The sequence below is a fragment of the Danio aesculapii genome, chromosome 9, assembly GCF_903798145.1.
Source record: "Danio aesculapii chromosome 9, fDanAes4.1, whole genome shotgun sequence".
NCBI classification, from domain to species: domain Eukaryota; kingdom Metazoa; phylum Chordata; class Actinopteri; order Cypriniformes; family Danionidae; genus Danio; species Danio aesculapii.
In genome coordinates this window covers 8,020,475-8,035,919 of record NC_079443.1, presented here as the reverse complement: position 1 = coordinate 8,035,919, position 15,445 = coordinate 8,020,475, and the positions used below count along the sequence as shown (strand labels likewise).

Here is a 15,445-nt window from a genome sequence, read left to right as displayed (position 1 = left end):
ACAGCTTAAATCATAAGACTGTTGGAACAACAAGAAGGTTATGGTTTGCTTTCACATTTCAGAGTGATTAAGAGTTGACTATACTGATTCGTAGCCAGCAAGAAGCCTCCCATAACACCCTAGCAACCACTTAGCAACGACTTGGCATCAACTCAAAGCTCCGGACGATGGCAGTGAGTTTACAAGCAAATGCCCCTTCATAACACTGACATGAGAAACAACCCTGTCTTTTAAAACGCAGATATATACAGGGTTTGGCCCTGTCAAAGGGGCTTTACTTTGGTTTACAGCATCTGCTGTTGACATGAATAGCGTTCTGTGCTGCCTATGTACCCACAAAACCCATTGGGAGGGAGCTTTTTTTTCCAATCAAATGCACCACTGTATGTCTATAAGCCGGAATGGATGTGGTGCTTTAATGATGTCGATTAAGAAAAGACTGTGATGGGGTTCAAGGGTTGGGCTGTGGTTTTGCTTACTGATTGCTACTGGATCAATTGAACTTCTCACTGCTTACATCTTTTGTCTCCATATACATATTTAATTTATGTACCCGTTTCGGTCACACTTTATTTTGATGGTCCGTTTGTTGAATTTAAGTTACATGCCAACTAATTCTCATTAGATTATAAGTAGACTGTTAGGTTGGGGTTAGGGTTGGGGTTAGTTACTTATAGTCAGTTGAATGTCTGTTGAAGGAACAGTATCAACAGAAATTAAACAGACAGTCTACTATTACTTAAATAGACCATCAAATTAAAGTGTGAACCCCAGTTTCTTCTTAGGTTAGATCATTAAAGCTTCTGCTATGATTTTTTTTTTTTGATTGGTCTACAGTATTTAGTACTTCATATGATCTATTTGTTTTGTAGGGAGCTCGTGTGTGGGTTCGGGACAAGGAGCAGCTCCTGCCCTCCACCGTCAGCTGCTGTGATGACCGAACCCTCATCCTCACCACAGACTATGGAGAGGTAAGAGAAACTGTCAGCTGTTAACTTATTTACAGTAGGTAGCCTGTTTAAAACATTTTTTCAGCTGTCTTAAAGACAATGAATGTTGTTTCTCATCTCATGTCATTCGAAACCTACAAGCAACATTAAAAATTATGCTGGTTAAAGATTCCATAAAGATTTTTTAGATGTTAGTATCAGTATTGTTTGTTTTTAAGATATCTGTAAGCTAGTGTTTTCCAAAACAGTGACAAAATTCGTGATTAGAAGATATAAAACTGATTTAATCATGTAAGGCTTGCAGTTTGTCACTTCCGCCTAAATGGAGCAATGATTTTTTTTCTACTTCTACTTTTTCTCATTAAATCTTAACGAATCAAATGCTTTCTAGTATCTGACATGCCCCGCCCCTTTCAAGACACTACTCGTTTGCGTTTCATTTGATGCACTTGAGCTCAACCACTCTCAGTGGCAGAGCTGTGAAAAGAGCACAACGCTATTGGTTGTTTTTAGAAAAGGGGCGGGGCTACTTTATGTCCCACCCTATCTTCGTGTTTCAGTTGAGGTTACATCAGACATCGAATAAAAATGCATATTTCAAAGCACTTCAGGGGACCTTTATGGTGTGTTTTATTTAATAAAATAGCATTTTTTCAGGTATTCTGATTTTGTGTTAAATAGTTTCAAAACAATGTTTGTGAATAAATGATGGAACAACTTTACTTTTGGGCTGAACTATTCTTTTATTTATTTAATGTTTACACTAATGCACAGTGTATTGTAAATGCTCAAGGGTGGATTGATTCTCATTGGCTGTCAATGTTTTTTATCGCTCAAAATCTGGTGAAAAAGTTGTAAAAGCAATTAATCCCACATAGCAAATTTTTTTCTGGCCCAGATCTGGCCCCCACAATCAGCTTTTACTTGGCTCAAATGCCACAGTGAATTACAGTACATGACTGGACCAAGTCTGATTTCCAGACAAGGGCCAAACATGGACCATATCTGGGCCAAGTCTCAGCCAAGTTAATAACTCATAACTGGGCCTGAAATGGGCCAAAAATGTTGATGTGTCATGAATGCAATTAAACTGATAAACCCATGAAGCATTGCACTTTAGCTGCACTATGTGCATACTTACTGCATACTTACTGCGACCTGATTGGTAGAATTTTTTACTAACTCAAAAATAATTTAAATGTATTTTAAATGTGGGTCAAGACAGGCCAAACTTATGTGGCTCTCTTATCACATTTTAACATCTGGGCTAAATGCTACATTTCCATCTGGCCCAAGTCTTGTGTGCCGCCTTAAAGATAGTGCCACCTCTGACAAAACCATTTGGCCCACATGCTGTATGCCAGTGCCAGACGAATGCTTGGTGTGCCAGCTTTTTGCCAAATCTGGGCCAGAATTATTTGTTACCTGGAATATTGTTGTGATATTGTTCCTCTGTATTGTTGATGATGGACAGAGGCCAGTGGGCAAATTTGACCCCTACACCACTTCCTGTTAAAAAATGTCTTCTTGTTAAAAAATGTTTTAAAAATGTCTTCAGTAATAACTGAATATGTGTTTGAACTGCAGAACAATGTAAATGAATATCTTCCCTTACAAAAGTTAATCATGGTTTTACTATAGTAAAACTGTCATAACAGAATTATGAAGAATGTCAATAGAGTGACAAAAAAGGTAATGAAATCCAACATAAGGCCGCGTTGCAAACATCTAATCTGTGTCTGATTTAGGACCACATGTGGAAGTGGTCCAAATCAGAATCAGAACGATCAGAGTCCATGTGCTGTTTTAACTGCCGTCATTAATATAATCAGAAATATAATCTAACTTGGTCTAAATTTTCCTATAGTCTGAACATCAACAGTCAACAGAATGTCTATAGGGCAGCATCATAATAAAGTGTAACAACATTTTTAAATAAACTAAATGGCCACCAGCCTGAGCGAGACAAACATTTGACTGTAAATGTCTTGCATACAGTGCGGTATGGTTCGACTGATGTACAGTTTCTCACTACTATACAGAAAGACCTTTGATATGAATAGCAGGAATGTCCAAAAGGGAGCCAAGTTTAGCCACTGTGTTTAATCAGCATGGCCCTCTGTTAGAGCTTTGTGTCTGGAGGAAATCCTGTTCTCAAAGCACAATGAGAATGCAGGTCACAATATTTTTATCAGATGTGTGTCAACATGTAGCCTGCGTGCTTTGTTCTGCTGCTTCAGAATGCAACATATAGGTGCTTATATGTTTAAATATCACTTTCAGATTGATATCATATATGTTTTTCTCAGATTTTTCTGCTTATATCTAGGCCAGGTGGTCTTTTTGCAACCCAGGCTCATTCTGAGAACGTAGTCCCGGGGACGTTTCTGGAGACCGCGAAATACGTCCCGGGAGGTACGTATTTGTGCAGTTTTTGTTTTCGCGAGTCCGCGAGAGGCCGCTGTGCGCGCTTTTTCCCGCGCCGTTCTTGCGTAAACCCGCTAGAGGCCGCTGTCGAACGACCTTCCGCCTGTCTGCCTGTCTTCATGACGGAATGATTGACCGTGCGACCGGCCAATCGGCTGACCCACCCTCCTCCGTCCCTAAACCCAACCAACGACGGTTCACAAAAGCCGTTTAGAAAAAGAAAAGCCCTCGTCCGATTTTTACAACGTTTTCGGATTTTGACCACATTCTCACCCTGTGACGAACTTGTTCGCTTCATTTTTTGGATTTTGTTTTTGTTTTCTTACCTGATTTCTGGAACCGCTCTTCCCCGGACTCGAACCCGGTCGTCGTCGTGGTCAGCCCCTCTCTGCGCCTCGAGTCCGCTAGAGTACACGAAGAGCTAACCGGACAAACTGGCTGCAGCGGGAAAGCCCTCCACACGGAGGCGAGCGGCCGGCTGGCCGGCCGGCCGGCAAGCGCCGAAGGGAACGGCGTCACACCGCCCCGCAGCGTTCGCTTAAAAAAATGAAATGCAGCCGTACGTACCCCCGGCTACGTATTTCGCGGCCTCCAGAAACGTCCCCGGGACTACGTTCTCAGAATGAGCCTGGGTTGTCTTTTTGTGTGGAGTTTGCATGTTCTCTCCACATTTGGGTGGGTTTCCCTTTGTGTGCTCCGGTTTTCCCCACGGCCAAAGACATGTGGTATAAGTGAATTGCATAAAGTAAATTGGCCGTAGTGTATGTGTGTTTGTAAATTGCAGCATGTGTTTGGCTATTTCCTAGCACTGGGGTTTGCACATGTTAGAGCACTCTCAGGGCATCTGCTAGTATAACATGTAAATGGTGGGTCATTCCTCTGTGGTGACTCCTTATAATGAAGGCAATGAGTTGAATGAAAGTCTTTCTGTCTCTCTGCATTTCTCTTCATTCATTTTCTTTTCGGCGTAGTCCCTTTATTAATCTGGGGTCGCCACAACGGAATGAACCGCCAACTTATCCAGCATATGTTTTACGCAGCAGATGCCCTTCCAGCCACAACCCATAACTGGGAAACATCCATACACGCTCATTCACACATACAGTATGGACAATTTATCTTATTCAATTCACCTGTAGCACATGTCTTTGAACTGTGGGGGAAACCGGAGCCCCCGGAGGAAACCCACACGAACACGGGGAGAACATGCAGACTTCACACATAAATGCCAACTGACCCAGCCGGGGCTCGAACCAGCGACCTTCTTGATGTAAGGCGATTGTACTACCCACTGCGCCACCGTGACGCCCACAATTGTCTTAAAAAATTGTATATTTTTTTTATTAACATTTTATTCAGAAAGCATGCATTAAATAAAATAAAATGGACAGCACTGACGTTATATGATAAAAATAACTTATATATTTCAAATAATTCAAACAAATGCTGCTGAAAATTCATCTTTGTTGTCACAGAGGAATAAATTACATTTTAATATATATTAAAATGAAATTCAGTTTGTAATAATAATAATGTTGGGCCGTATTTGTGCTCTAAGTGCAGCATTGGTGAGTAAAGTTTCAAAAATATTTATTTGTTATTAAATTTTAGTCCCTTTTCTATGCCAGGCTTGATAGAAGATTTGATTCTGCATAGCAGATGGACACAGCAGAACATATGGATAATTTTACTATAGGAGGTCTGGCATGAATTCATGCATATTAGTGATGTCAATTAGGATTTGGTTATGTCGACCAATTTGGCATCGTACAATGTCTAATGTGAAACATCGATGGATGATGGCATCGTCATCGTAGGCAGCAGTGAATTAATTATTTATGAATAATTAATTAATTCAGAACTAATTAATTATTTATATCCTACCGTTTCAACTACCTGACCCCCATGGTCTTTGATTGACCCATAACCAATCATAAATAAATAAAAATAAGTTACACACAAATTACCACCTGTCGATCACTTTTTCTGTGGGACTCTGGCATGAATAGGCAGAGTGATCTGTTTCGTTACAATGGCGTCGACAAACTTGGCTGATAAAAAAGGTGCACACAACAACAATCAACCAACAGTATCTGAGGTTTTCGCTAAAATGACTAAGTACAAGCGTGAAAGCGAAAGGTTGAAGCAGTGTACTGACGCAGTGACACGTTAACTGATAGATTCAAAGACCAAAGAGTTGTTAGATAGAGACAAGATTAATTAAATATCACCTTTAACAACTATAGTGACAGAAGTTCATCCTTGATAAACTATCCAATGTGCACTGCTCTCTGGGGTTTTGTGCTTAAAGCACCTGCTGACTGCCTGGAGCTCAGACGAACGCGTTTGTGTCTCTGTGTGTGTGCGGTCATGTGATGTGCGTTTTCAGCGGTATATTGTGGAGGAGGGCTTTTCAGAAATGTTAGGTGAAACGCCAGTGTGGACGTGGATCGTATTCTTTCTAAAATGGCATTCTAAAACTAAGACGTATTAGTGTAAACGGGGCCTGAGTGTGTATTTTTCATGAGCCAGTTTGTGACAGGGCGGAGCGGAGGATCGCGTTTACGGCTCAGCATCGTGATGCCTTTCGGCCATCGGCGTAGGATGATGGCATCGTCTATCGACCCAACCCTAATCTCTATGTGAACATACATTGGATATTTCTTATTTATATTCCTGTTCCACATTTACATCAATTCAAGCTAATTAACATCCGCATAGATGCACATTTGGCTATTTCATAATTGCCTTAACTGGCCTGCATTCTCCTGCATTAATATAGGTTAATTGAATGACATCTAAAGTATTCCTGAGCAATTTCTGTATTTTTAAGGCAAGATTTAAACAAACACACATTATGTGATCATAGAAAAAGATACAGAATTATCAAATAATCCACTCATTTCTAACTGTTTATACCCCAAACCAGAAGTTGACACTGGCATCTGGCTTAAAAAAAGTGCATAGTCAATGGAACCCCCATGACATGCACCCCCCACCCCCTCCTTTTTTTTTAAACAAGCTTGTTGTGGAATCTGTGGTGGAACAGGGGTCAGCAGAGATCAGGAGGGTGTGCGTGTGTGTTTAGTGAGGCATGGAGGGACTGACACTCCTCTGACACACTCTTCATGTCTGAGATCAGGCTCCTTCACATCAAGAGCTTCCTCCTGCCAGGGTCATGCAGACTCATCAGTCCATCATTCATTCATATCATTCTATCTGTTATTCCTCTATTGATCTATATCATTACTTTTGTTTAGAATTTGTTCTGTTGTTCTGTCTGATGATTTGTTCATTTTAATATTCTATAATTTGCTCTAATTCTATCCTTCTTTCATCTGTGTTATCATACCTTCAATTTAACTATTATTTATTCGATTTTTCTTTAATTTATTCCATTGTTCTCATTCTCTTTTTTATTCTGTCATTTTTTTTTCATTTATTTTATTTTTCTATCTATTATATACTCTTATTTTGCCTATTATTCTATTGTTCCTTCATCTTTCATTTATTACTTCATCATAACTTTAATTCTGTCATGAATTCTATTGTTTTTTCAATGGATCATTCATTCTATCAGTCATTTATTGTTGCTCTATCTGTAATTTTTTTTCTCTTGTTGATTTTTTTACCATTCTGCCTATTATATTACCTATCATTGCAACCTAACATTGCTGCAAATAGACATTTATCTGTTACCTTTATTCAATTTATTTTATACAGAAGTAAAATAAAATAAAATTACATTCAAAAACACAAGTAGAACAAAGTTAAGGTGTTGTGTATTCATAAAGCTGAACAATGACCGAAATATTAACAGTCCAATAAACCAATTTTTGTAATAATTTTACTCTTAAAATGCAGTTACACAGACATCATCAGCATTTTTTTTTACTTTCTACTTTCACTAAGCATATAGTTAGTTTTTTGTACAGCGATCCCTGTGTTTTTCAGGGTGTGACAGTGCTGGTACAGCGGATGGGTTGAGAGAAGGACGCTTCCTGTAAAGACTGTAGCCGTTTCAGCTGGCCTCCATGTGTCTGCTTGATAATGGGCCATCACTTTTGGCCAGGCGCCGCCCACATCATACATATTCATAAAGCTCATGCTCAGAAATTCAGCAGGGTGTGGCTTTTCAAACACAAAGCCTCGTGCAGGATGCTTGCACAAATACACAGACAAAGAGACCAGTAACATTTTTTATTACAAACCTACAGTCATTTAATAATTAATCATGTAAACAGCTTCTAATATATGTAAATATTATATGTCTTGTAATATAATATAATATATGTCCTTTGATAGAAAAAAAAAATAGTTAAGGCAAGACGCTGAAGGTGAATAGGGTAAAAACAAACTAATTTCTATTTATCACAATACTTCCCTATAGTTGATTGATTGCATTAAGCATAGCAAATATTTTTGTGTGACATGCTTTCTAGAATGTTATGTTTAAATAAACAAATTATGCAAAATTTAATAAAATGCATGGTCATTAGCATACATCTATAACATATTGTTGGAGAAATCTCTTTTTATAACTCAATAATTCAATTAATTCTGCAAACTGACAGATAAATGGAAACATGTTATAAATATTTCAGCCTAAAATCCTTTTATTCATTCGTAAAATGAGGCTGTATTATTATATTTATTCATGCTCCATGTTTTATGTTTCGTGTTTTAGTCTTGGTGGTGCATCGGCCAGCAACCCTGCTCTCGGTGAAAAGGCCACATTAGGAAAACATTGATTGTGCACTTAATAACTCTGGGTCAGTGGATTTAGCAGACTGTTTCACATGCACTTGCACGTTCAGGGGGAGTGTGTTGCTTGTGTAAGTGCGTTGATGTTGAGTGTGTAGTGTACTTACTGATTGGAAGACCATGAAAGCATTTATTGAATGTGAAGTGGCCAATAATTACAGGAAGGAATATGTAATTGCTCATGAAGATCATTCATGTTCTTTGTTTCTAGTTTCTAATTCTGAGGAAGGGAGATAAACTAGGATGGACAATAGAAGTAGAATTTTGATATCTCATCAGTGAAAGCAAATAATATCTCGAGGAAATTCCATTTATTTATCTTGAGCACATGCTGTCATTTCTCAAACTGATTGCGCTGGTTGTTGTTTTTTCGTTCTCATGTTTTATGGATGACCTCATCATCAGGATTCCCAATACTCCCAGGGCTGGTCCATTGCTTGGCAACCAGAGGTGATGTTCCCGCTTCCTGGCACACTGTCAACACTGACAGCTATTGTCCTGTCTGAATGGCTGTAATGTGCTAATAGTGCTACGGCAGGCTGTGACTCCCTGCCATGTGTCAATTTGCTGAGCACAGCAGGACACTAGAACCTGGGGCACGCAGATGATTGTGTTATTCTCAGAAATATTGTATACAATTTGGTTGTTGCTGCTTCAGCATGAACTCCATGAGTTCAAAATGATAGATTTTAGATGTTGCTGTAGGCTGTTTTCCTTGTCAACGTAGTAGCCATCAGTCAGTTGTCATGGCCCTATAATTGCGATTATTAAACGTAGCAGCACAGACTCGTTGGAAATGTGTTTTTTTTGTGTTTGAAGCCACAAAAACGTATTTCAGCATGCACTTGGCTTCATTTTCTAGGTAAAATGAATGCTACAGGGCAATATGACATCAACAACTCTTGTTATTTTTCACATTAATGATATTTACAAGAACATATTATTGACAGAAAGAGGTTATTTTCATACTGTTCTCTGCACAACACCAAATAAATGCCACAAAACAACTTAACGCTGTATGTGGTTTGTAACTGAATATGTTTACCTCATGTTTACCGATCACTTTTCTTTTTTCTTTTTCGGCATGGTCAGTTGTCTCGGAAACTCACTTGAGTGCTCGAAAAGAGACAAAAGCAATGTAAAATCAAGGTAAACTATGTGGTTGCAGTTTACGTTTCTCCTATGTTTGCTTTTAAAAACACTATTGGTTGAGTTTATGCAAGGGTTTAGGTCAGTGGTTTATTAGGGGTTCTGTACAAGCCCCGCCTTCTCCTGGATGTGTACAAGAAAAACATGTACCTGAAACAACAAAACGTATCCTCTGAAACGTATTTTAGATTCTCAAAATAATGTTGACAGCACCATCTAGTGGACTCAAAAGCTGAAAAGTGCAGTAAAACATTCTGAGAGCAACATGTTTTACTTTTCGCAAAGATGGCTGGAGCACATATTGCTATGAAATTGGATTGTAAATGTTACCTGACATGAGTTTGTAGAAGGACAATGAGACGATGCTTTGAGTCAAATGATTAAAGTAAACCCAGCAAACAATTTTGTGTTTAATAGACGTCTAATAGACATCTAAGTGCAGACAGCTTGGCTAAAACAAGATTAAACTCGACAAGTCGTCAAATAGACAGATTAGACAGACTTTATTTGTGTAGGCATTCATTTCTGTTTATTTGATGACCAGTCTACTTTTGGCCTATTATTATACGTCTATTAGCTTTTCCATGACAGTCCAGATTTAGCCTTGTTTTAGCCAAGACGACTATGTTTAGACGTCTATTAGACATCTATAAGACATCTTTAAAAAACAAAAAATCCTTGCTGGGAAGAGTCAAGCTCAATTTATAATGTATAACTCATGCGAAGTTATGCTAATTAAATGGTCAAGTTATTTCAATAGTTATTTGAATATAGTTCTATTATATAACTTTATTGCAATGTTATTATACAAGCGTTATTTTGTAACAAACACATTTCAGGAGGAGCATGCACAGATGTTTTGACCAAGCCAATTTATTATTGACAATTATTCTATTATCTGAGGAGGGCTAGACACTGCGTTGAGTACCCTATCTCTCTCTTGCCTGACAAGGGGAATAACACAAGTTAGGGTGTCTTTCCAAACTCGGAGCTCTCTCCTCGGCACGCTTATTATTCATTCATTTTCTTTTTGGCTTAGTCCTTTTATTAATCTGGAGTCGCCACAGCAGAATGAACCGCCAACCTATCCAGCATATGTTTCACGCAGCGGATGCCCTTTCACTGGGAAACATCCATACACACTCATTCATACAGATACACTATGGACAATTTAGCTTACCCAATTCACTTATAGCGCATGTCTTTGGACTTGTGGTGGAAACTGGAGCACCCGGAGGAAACCCACCCGAAAAAGGAGAGAACATGCAAACTCCACACAGAAATGCCAACTGACCCAGCCGGGGCTGGAACCAGTGACCTTCATGCTGTGAGACGATTGTGCTACCCACTGTGACGCCCCCACACTTATTATGCATATTCAATTCAATCAGTGAACTGGTGAAAGTGTCAATTATTCCTCTGAGGGAAAAGCTTAATTTTTAGTATTATTTTTAGCATTTTTAGCATTATTTCACCAGTCACCAATATCACATGATCCTTCAGAAATCATGCTTTGCAGCTCAAAAAACATTTTCTTATCAACGTGATTTTTGAAAAAAGTTGTGCTATTTTTGACAGAACTGATGACATGCTTGCCAAAAAAATTCTTTAAGAAATAAATTACTCCCAAAATACTGTGGAAAGTATTGAATATATAATATAAACAGAATTGAAAAGTGTTTCATATTCATAACTTGACTCTTTTCTTTATATTTACATTTAGTCCTGGCTATATTAGTATTGTTATGGGAAGCAGACGGACAAGGAAGGTGAGTGAGATATTAACGATGTTTATTTACAACATGTAAGCACATAAGTAGAATGGAGGAGAAGTGAGTGGAGTCTGGTTGTTCGTAGAGATCCTTGGTGGCAGGTTGGATGACTGAAACTGAGGGAGACCGAGTGCACACACCAGAGGGCTTGCGGGGAAGACAGACTGACGACAAACACAAGGCAAACAGGATACCGGGAACACTGGACAAACTAGGAGAGACAGAGCGCAGATAAGTACAATATACGGATATCGAGGGTTAGTGATTACCAGGAGGTGTTCACTCAGAGTCCACTTCGTAGGAACGAGACCGGACACTGAGTGAAGTGAGGTGTGTGCTTATATAGTGACTATGAGTGATTGGGTGCAGCTGTGTGTGGTTAATACTCAGGTGATGGTGATCTTTGCGTGATGCTGGTGGAAGAGCCTGGCCAATCCGTGACATTACCCCCCTCCCCAGGGCCCGCTCCTGAGGGCCTATACCTCCGACGCCGTGGTGGTCTACCACGTCCACGAGGTGCTGGAAACTCGGGGTGATTGGAGTGGAACTCTTCCATAAGTGCAGGATCTAATATATCTGATCTGGGGACCCAAGATCTCTCCTCCGGACCGTATCCCTCCCAGTCGACAAGATATTCCAGCTGACCACCACGACGTCGGGACCGTAGAAGGTCCTTGATCTTGTAGATGGATCCGACTTCCGACATCAGTGGGGGAGGAGGTTCCTCTTCATGGCCAGGCTCTGTGGAGGGAATCAGAGGGTCGTGAAAGGGTTTGAGGAGTGACACGTGGAATGTGGGGTGGATCCTATATTGTGGTGGTAACTGTAACTTAAACGTGACGGGGTTGACCTGCTCCAGAATGGTGAAGGGACCAACAAATCTGGGACTAAGTTTTCGGGAGGGCAGTCGCAAGCGGATGTCTCGGGTGGAGAGCCAAACTTTCTGCCCCGGGCGCATAGCTAGGGCCTGGAATCCTCCTCTTGTCGGAGACCTCCTTGGCTCTGCGAACTGCCCTCTGGAGATGGTGATGAGCATCGTCCCAGACCCTCTCGCTCTCCCGGAACCAGTAATCCACTGCGGGGACATCAGAAGGTTCGCCATCCCAGGGAAAGAGTGGAGGTTGGAAGCCCAGAATACACTGGAATGGCGTAAGTCCGGTGGTAGGTTGCCGCAGGGAATTCTGGGCGTATTCCGCCCAGCCCAGAAACTGGCTCCAGGAGTTTTGATGACCGTGACAGAATGTTCTGAGGAACCGCCCCACTTCTTGGATTTTCCTCTCTGTCTGGCCGTTGGTCTGTGGATGATAGCCAGACGAGAGGCTGACGGTCACACCTAGGAGTCTGAAGAAGGCTTTCCATAGTCTGGAGATGAACTGGGGTCCTCGGTCCGAGACTATGTCCTCAGGTAACCCAAAGCATCGGAAGACATGGTTGAATAGGGTTTCGGCGGTTTCCAGGGCTGTGGGCAGACCCTTCAAGGGAATCAGACGGCAGAATTTGGAAAATCGATCGACAATGACTAAAATGCAGGTATTACCTTCAGATGATGGGAGATCTGTCATGAAGTCAACTCCTAGGTGTGACCAGGGGCGGTTTGGGATGGGCAAGGGATGGAGTTTACCTGCAGGTAGATGGCGAGGACTCTTCGACATAGCGCACTCTCTACAGCCTTGAACGTATCTCCTCACATCCCTCGCCATGTGCGGCCACCAAAAGCGTTGGGATAGCAGCGAGAGGGTGTTGTTGGTCCCGGGATGTCCTGTGCCCAAAGATGTATGGGTGGAATGGATCAGATCTACCCGTTGGTTTTCAGGAATGAAGCGACGATTGGGGGGACAGCCCGGCGGAGTCCTGGATTCGGGAGTGGCGATGACTGTAGGAGCAGACCAGGTGATTGGACAGACCGTGATCTGTTCTGGGAGGATTCTGGCTGGGGTCTCCATGATTTCCGGCTGATCATATATACGGGAAAGTGCGTCCGCTCGGATGTTCTTTGACCCAGGTCGGTAAGATATTGAGAATTGGAATCGGGAGAAGAACAGGGACCATCGGGCCTGACGAGGACAGAGTCTTTTGGCTTCTTTGAGGTACTGGAGATTTTTATGGTCTGTAATCACCTGGAAAGGATGTTTGGCTCCCTCCAGCCAGTGTCGCCATTCTTCCAGGGCAAGCTTTATAGCCAATAGCTCCCGATTTCCGATGTCATAGTTTCTCTCCGCCGGGCTGAGCTTCCTTGAGAAATAGGCGCATGGATGGAGTAATGCTGGTGTACCTTGATGTTGTGACAGGATGGCTCCAACTCCAGTTGTCGAGGCATCTACCTCGACCACGAACGGGATTTCAGGATCTGGGTGAGTCAGGAGTGGAGCTTGAGTGAATGATTGTTTGAGGGTTTGGAAGGCTGCATCGGCTTCGGGAGGCCAGGAGAGTTTCTTGGGGTGATTTTTGAGTAGGTTGGTCAGCGGAGCGGTAATGAGACTGTAGTTGTGGATGAATCGTCTATAGAAATTGGCAAACCCTAGAAATCGTTGGAGTTCTTTAATAGTTGTTGGTTGTGGCCAGGAGACAACGGCAGTGACCTTCCCCTCGTCCATGCGAACCCCTTTCTGATCAATAATGTACCCCAAGAACTGAACAGATGGTAGGTGGAAGGAGCATTTTTCAGCCTTGAGGTACAATTGATGGTCTCTGAGGGTTTGTAGGACCTCCGCAACGTGGTGGCGGTGTTCGGCCTCACTCCGGGAGTAAATCAGGATGTCATCAATGTAGACTATGACGGAGATATGGAGGAACTCCCGGAGGACTTCGTGAATGAAGTTCTGGAATACGGAGGGGGCGTTGACCAGACCATAGGGCATGACCAGGTATTCGTAGTGCCCTGTAGGGGTCACAAACGCAGTCTTCCACTCGTCCCCCTCACGTATTCTGACCAGATTGTAGGCGCTGCGGAGGTCCAACTTCGTGAATATCTTGGCGGATCGGAGTTGTTCCAGGGCCGCAGGGACGAGAGGAAGGGGATACCGGAACTTAATTGTTCCTTGATTCAGAACTCGGTAATCGATGCAAGGACGCAGCCCTCCATCCTTCTTGGCCACAAAGAAAAAGCTTGAGGCAGCGGGTGACGTGGACTGGCGGATATACCCCTGACTCAGTGCTTCCTGAATATACTCCTCCATGGCCTTAGTTTCCGGAAGGGACAACGGGTAGATCCTACCTTTGGGCATAGGAGCGTCTGGCAGCAGGTCTATGGCGCAGTCCCATGGCCGATGTGGAGGTAGCTGGGAAGCTCTCTTGGGGCAAAAAACGTCTTCATATGTGGAGTAGATCTTCGGGATTTGAATGGATTGTTTATTGACTGGACTTTCGACAGACGTGACATAGATGGTAAGTGGTTTCTGAAGTTGAACAGGTAGGTCGGGAAAACATCTGGTTTTGCAGTCTTCACCCCATTTCTTTATTTCTCCTGTGCCCCAAGAGAGGATGGGATCGTGCTTCACCAGCCACGGGCGCCCTAGAATGATGTCCATGGATGCACCCTCCAGAACCAGAAATTGGATCTCCTCCTTGTGGAGCAATCCCACTTGGAGATAGATAGGTTCACATTTGCGATGGATACGTGCCTGGGAATGGATTGCGTTGGTTATGGGTTGGATCTGGTAGACGTGCGTCGAGGCTTCGGTGTTAAGATGGAGCTGGCGACAGAGGGCGTACGAGATGAAATTTCCAGCTGACCCGGAGTCGATGAGGGCCGTGACTGAAACAGATACAGAAGGGGTAGTTAACTGGACATTGGTGGTGAGAGGATGCATTTTTTCAATGGGGGAACTGAATACACTCACCAAGGGACGTGCTGGACGAATGGGACAGTCCAGCCTGACATGTCCTTCGGCACCACAGTACATACATAGACCCCGGGTCAGCCTCCTCTGTCGCTCAGTGATGGTGAGTCTACCAGATTCCAAGATCCTTGGTTCAGGTTCTGGAGGGACTGCTGGCTCTGGCGAACGGAGGAGTGCTTGGGGAACAGGTGGAAGATCGTGCTGGTATACCCTCAGACGATCGGAACAGCGGAGGGATAGTTGGATGAATTTCTCCAACCCCAAGGTATCGTCGAGGGCTGCTAGCTGTAGTCGGAGGCTGGGCTCCAGTCCGAGCCGGTAGGTGGTGATGAGAGATCGCTCATTCCATCCGCTAGCAGCAGCCAGAGTACGGAACCGGAGCGCATAATCCTGAGTGGACATGGCTCCCTGTTTGAGATGGTATAGCTGTTCTCCAGCTGCTACTACGGCATCTGCATGACCAAAAACCTCCTTAAAGTACTTGATGAAAGCTTGAATGGAGCTGGTTACCGGCCCAGACTGTTGCCAGATGGTTTCTGCCCAC

At 42.6% G+C, this 15,445-nt stretch overlaps 1 protein-coding gene across 2 annotated transcripts in view; it reads left to right on the top strand.

Moving 5' to 3' along the window:
- The window catches only part of myo10l3 (myosin X, like 3), a 179,175-nt gene that overhangs the window by 33,509 nt on the left and 130,221 nt on the right, over positions 1 to 15,445 (top strand). For both annotated transcript variants that reach the window (XM_056464724.1, XM_056464723.1), the window contains exon 2: positions 873 to 971. In XM_056464724.1, coding sequence (XP_056320699.1) covers positions 873 to 971 — 99 coding nt within the window. The remainder of the gene's footprint in view (positions 1 to 872; positions 972 to 15,445) is intronic.